The 4,379-nt window shown below is 41.2% G+C and overlaps 1 protein-coding gene across 1 annotated transcript in view; it reads right to left on the bottom strand.

The window, feature by feature from the left end:
- Positions 1–4,379, bottom strand: part of CCNB3 (cyclin B3) — an 80,340-nt gene that overhangs the window by 29,183 nt on the left and 46,778 nt on the right. Inside the window, exon 6 of the mRNA XM_014538266.1 lies at positions 4–747. Within this exon, the coding sequence (XP_014393752.1) occupies positions 4–747 (744 nt within the window). The remainder of the gene's footprint in view (positions 1–3; positions 748–4,379) is intronic.

Genomic DNA, 4,379 nt, shown 5'->3' with positions numbered 1-4,379 from the left:
GTAGACTCCTCAGTTTTAGGTTTCTTCCTAAAGTCCATTGGTTCCATAAAAGTATCCTTTGCAATGTTATTGTCCAGTGAGGTCATTTTCTTCACACAGCAGAACTCCTTAGTGGTAGACTTATTCTCAAAAGGAAATGGTTCCTCATTGAGCAACTTCTCTCTGGAGGTGGCCTTCTGCAGTATTAGTGGCTTCCTCTTATAAGACACCTTCTCTTGAGTGGTACACTTATTTAAAGTTAACAGCCTCTCAGTGGTAGTAGACTCCTCAGTTTTAGGTTTCTTCCTAAAGTTCATTGGCTCCACAAAAGAATCCTTTTCAATGTTATTGTCCAGCGAGGTCAATTCCTTCACACAGCAGAATTGCTTCTCTTGACTTATATACAACTTCGTGGAGGATAATGTCCTCTTAGCGAAAGTTGCCTCCCCAGTTTCATGCTTATTCCCAAAAGTCACTGGCTCTGAAACAAACTCAAAATCACTCTCAGTCTCCCCCAGCAAGGATAGTGGCTCCAGAAATCCAGATGTCTTATTCCAATTTATGTCCTTCTTTAAAGATAATGACCTCTTCATATGGGTTGTGTCCCTAGTAGTGGGTTTCTCTTTTAAAACTAATGACTTTTTAAAAAGAGATGCCTCCTCAGTAGTGGGTGCTTTAGAGATGGTAGATATATTCACAGTGAGTGGTTTCTCCACAAAGTTTAGTACCGTGGTGGTAACTGCTGATGATGAGGGTTCCAATTCATATCTGTAAAGAAAACAATATCTGGGTAAGAAGAATGTAGTTCCTAGAATCTTCACCTACCATCTCATTTTGTTGCCAAATGTACTAAAGGTATGAAAGTGAAAAGGCCTTCAACTCCAGGAGACAGATTAGAGTGTAAAAATCAATGCGTACCATAGTGAATTAACTAAATAGCACAGTTTATAGTTTCTATGACCTACATCCCCTAACTTTTCTAAAAAATTTCTCCTGAAATCCATGCTATACTTTCAGAATATATGATTTATTACCTTTATTTATTTATATGTAAAGGCTTTCATTATAATACCACATTGTATGAGTTATCTGCTTACATATCAGTCTCCCTCACTAGCTGCAATTATTTGTCTTTATATATCAGAACTAGGCATCTGGTAAAATTCAGGTTGAAATTAATATTTTTGAAAGCTTATGAGAGAGGATTTTAAGAGAGAAGTGTATAAGAGCCTCAAGAGGGCTTATAAGTAAATGCTGGGCACTTAACGTTGGTGGTATCTAACCATAGTCCCTTTACTCTAGACTATTCACAAGGTATTTTCTCAGTGGACATGAAAAGACCAAAATAAGCATTGTTTGCACGTGTCAGATGCAAAGCTTTGTTTTGTATAGGATTTCATGTCCAATCAGAGTGAGTAACCTGGTGTAACTAAATCATTGGATGACTAGAAATCAGAATAAGAGAGAGGATTAAAAACAAATACAATCATCAGTCTGCACAAGAATAAGTACCTCCAAGAGACTATGTATCATATGATTCCATTTATCTGAAACACCAAGAATAGACATATCCATAGAGGATATTCATAACAGAAAGTAGATTGGTGGTTGACTGGGGCTGAGAAGGGGTGGGGTCTGGGAAGGGAAGGGTAGAAAGGAAGACTGAAAAGGAAAGGGATTGCTAATGGGTACGAGTTTCTTTTTTTGGGTGGGGGTACAGAGTATTGGAAAAGTTCTAAAATTAGATAGTGGTGATGTGATGGCTATACAACTAACTCTATGAATATAATACCAAAAAACAATGAATTATTTTTAAAAAAGAAGTGCCAGCTGTATTAGTAGAAATTGACAAGCTGATTCTAAAATTTATATGGAATTTCAAGGAACCCAGAATAGCCAAAACAATCTTGAAAAAAAGGAACAAAGTTGGAGGCAATTTCAAAATGCCTTACAGAGCAACAATAACCAAGATAGTTGTGGTACTGATATAACTACAGATATGTAGATCAATGGAATAAAATTAAGAGTTCAGAAATAAACACTTACCTTAACAATCAATTTTTGACATGGTTGTCAAGACAATTAAGTGGAGAAAGATTAGTCTATTTAAGAAAAAGGTACTAGAACAAGTAGATATCTACATGCAAAACAATTAATTTAGACCCCTAACATACACCACCAACAAAAATTAACTTAAAAAACCTAAGTTAAGAGCTAAAACTTTAAAACTCTTAAAAGAAAATCATAAAAAATAAGCAAAGAAAAAAAAAGGTCATGGACATAGTATGGTGATAACCAGAGAAAAAGGGGGGTGGGGGAGGTAGAAGAGGGTAAAGGGGGATAAATAGTGATGGAAGGAGAATTGACTTGGGGTGGTGAACATACAGTACAATATATAAATGATGTATTATAGAATTGTACACGTGAAACAAAAAAATTCAATAAATTTTTTAAAAATAAAAATTTAAAGACATAAATCTTTATAACCTTGGATTTGGCACTGGTTTCTTTTTAAATATGACACCAAAAGCATAAGCAACAAAAGAAAAATATAAATTGAATTCCTCAAAATTAAAAATGTTTGTGTATCAAAGGACACCAACAGGAAAGTGAAAATACAACCCACAGAATGGATAAAAATATTTCCAAATCATTTATCTGATCAGGGGCTTAGAGTATGCAAAGAACTCTTACAAATTCAATAATGAAAAGCTCAATGACTAAATTATAAAATGGGGACAAAGGATCTGACTAGATATTCTTCCAAAGAAGATATGCAAGTGGCCACTAAGCATATGAAAGATGTTGAATGTCAGAGAAATGCAATCTAAAGAAGGAGATACTACTTCACACTCACTAGGATGGCCATAATTTTTTTAAAGAAAGAAGATAGCAAGGGTTAGCAGGGATATGGAGAATTAGAAACCCTCATATATTGCTTGTAGGATTGTAAAATAGTGCAACCACTGTAGAATACAGTTTCGCAGTTCCTCAAAGAGTCCAACATAGAATTGCCATTTGACCTAGCAATTATATTCCTAGGAATATACACAAAAGGATCCTATATAATAAAAGCCTAATATGCTAAGTGTCTGGTCATTCAGTCATCTGTTCAATCAAAGCATAATATGCTAATGATATGCTAAGGCTGCTCAACCACTCGCTATGACATGCACTGATAACCAGGGGACAGACACTCTGACCAATACGTTAGCTTGCTACTGGGGTCCAGCTGATCGGTACTGAGCGAGATGGGCCAGACACACCCTGGAGCCCTCCTGTGGTCCCTCCCCGACTGGCCAACCTTCTGTGTCCCATCCCTCCCCAGCCCTGATCATCCACCAGTGGGGTCCCTCAGCCTGGCCTGCACCCTCTCGCAATCATCAATCCCTTGGGGGATATTGGAGATACAGTTTCAGCCTGATCCCACAGGCCAGGCTGAGGGACCCCACTGGTGCACGAATTCGTGCACTGGGCCTCTAGTCTATCTACACCAATAAAAGAGAAAGATGCAAATTAACCATCACTCTGCCACTCCGCTACACCTACAAGCCACCCCCACCAGTCAATCAGGAGCGAGTATGCAAATTAACCCAACTAAGATGGTGGCAGCCACGGAGCTGGAGCAAGCAAGAGGCTTGAGTTGTCCCAGGCAATGGAGGAAGCCAAGCTTCCCTCCTGCTCTGACCGGCCCTGGGCTCTGCTCAAGGCTACAAAGTTTCAATTATAGAAGATAAATAAATCCCAGATACTTGCATCCAGCCCAACCTGGCCTCTGCTCAAGGAGGCGCTGAAAAAAAAAGAAATAAAAAAAGGAGAGGCTGGGAACTTGGGTCGCCGGGGGGCATGGCCAGCCTGTAAATGGCCCTCAGCCCCTCACCCAGGCTGGCCAGGCACCCCAGCGGGACCCCCACCCTGATCCAGGACACCCTTCAGGGCAAACCAGCCAGCCCCCACCCGTGCACCAGGCCTCTATCCTATATAATAAAAGGGTAACATGCAAATTGACCCTAACAGCAGAACGACTGGGAATGACTGGTCACTGACACACACTGACCACCAGGGGGCAGACGCTTAATGCAGGGGGAGTTCTGCTCAGCCACAAGCGAGGCTGATGGCTGCCAGCACAGTGGTGGTGGCAGGAGCCTCTCCCGCCTCCTCAGCAGTGCTAACGATGTCCGACTGCAGCTTAGGCCTGCTCCCCGCTGGCAAGTGGACATCCCCCAAGGGCTTCAGGGCTGCCAGAGGAATGTCTGACTGCCAGCTTAGGCCTGATCCCCTGGGGATCCCAGCAGGTGGACATTCCCCAAGGGGTCCCAGACTGTGAGAGGGCACAGGCCGGGCTGAGGGACCCCCCCAAGTGCACAAATTTTTGTGCACTGGGCCTCTAGTCCTATATA

Source organism: Myotis brandtii, unplaced genomic scaffold, assembly GCF_000412655.1.
Source record: "Myotis brandtii unplaced genomic scaffold, ASM41265v1 scaffold1875, whole genome shotgun sequence".
Lineage (NCBI taxonomy): Eukaryota > Metazoa > Chordata > Mammalia > Chiroptera > Vespertilionidae > Myotis > Myotis brandtii.
Note: the sequence above shows the minus strand (reverse complement) of the source record. Positions and strands in the feature narration are given on the sequence as shown.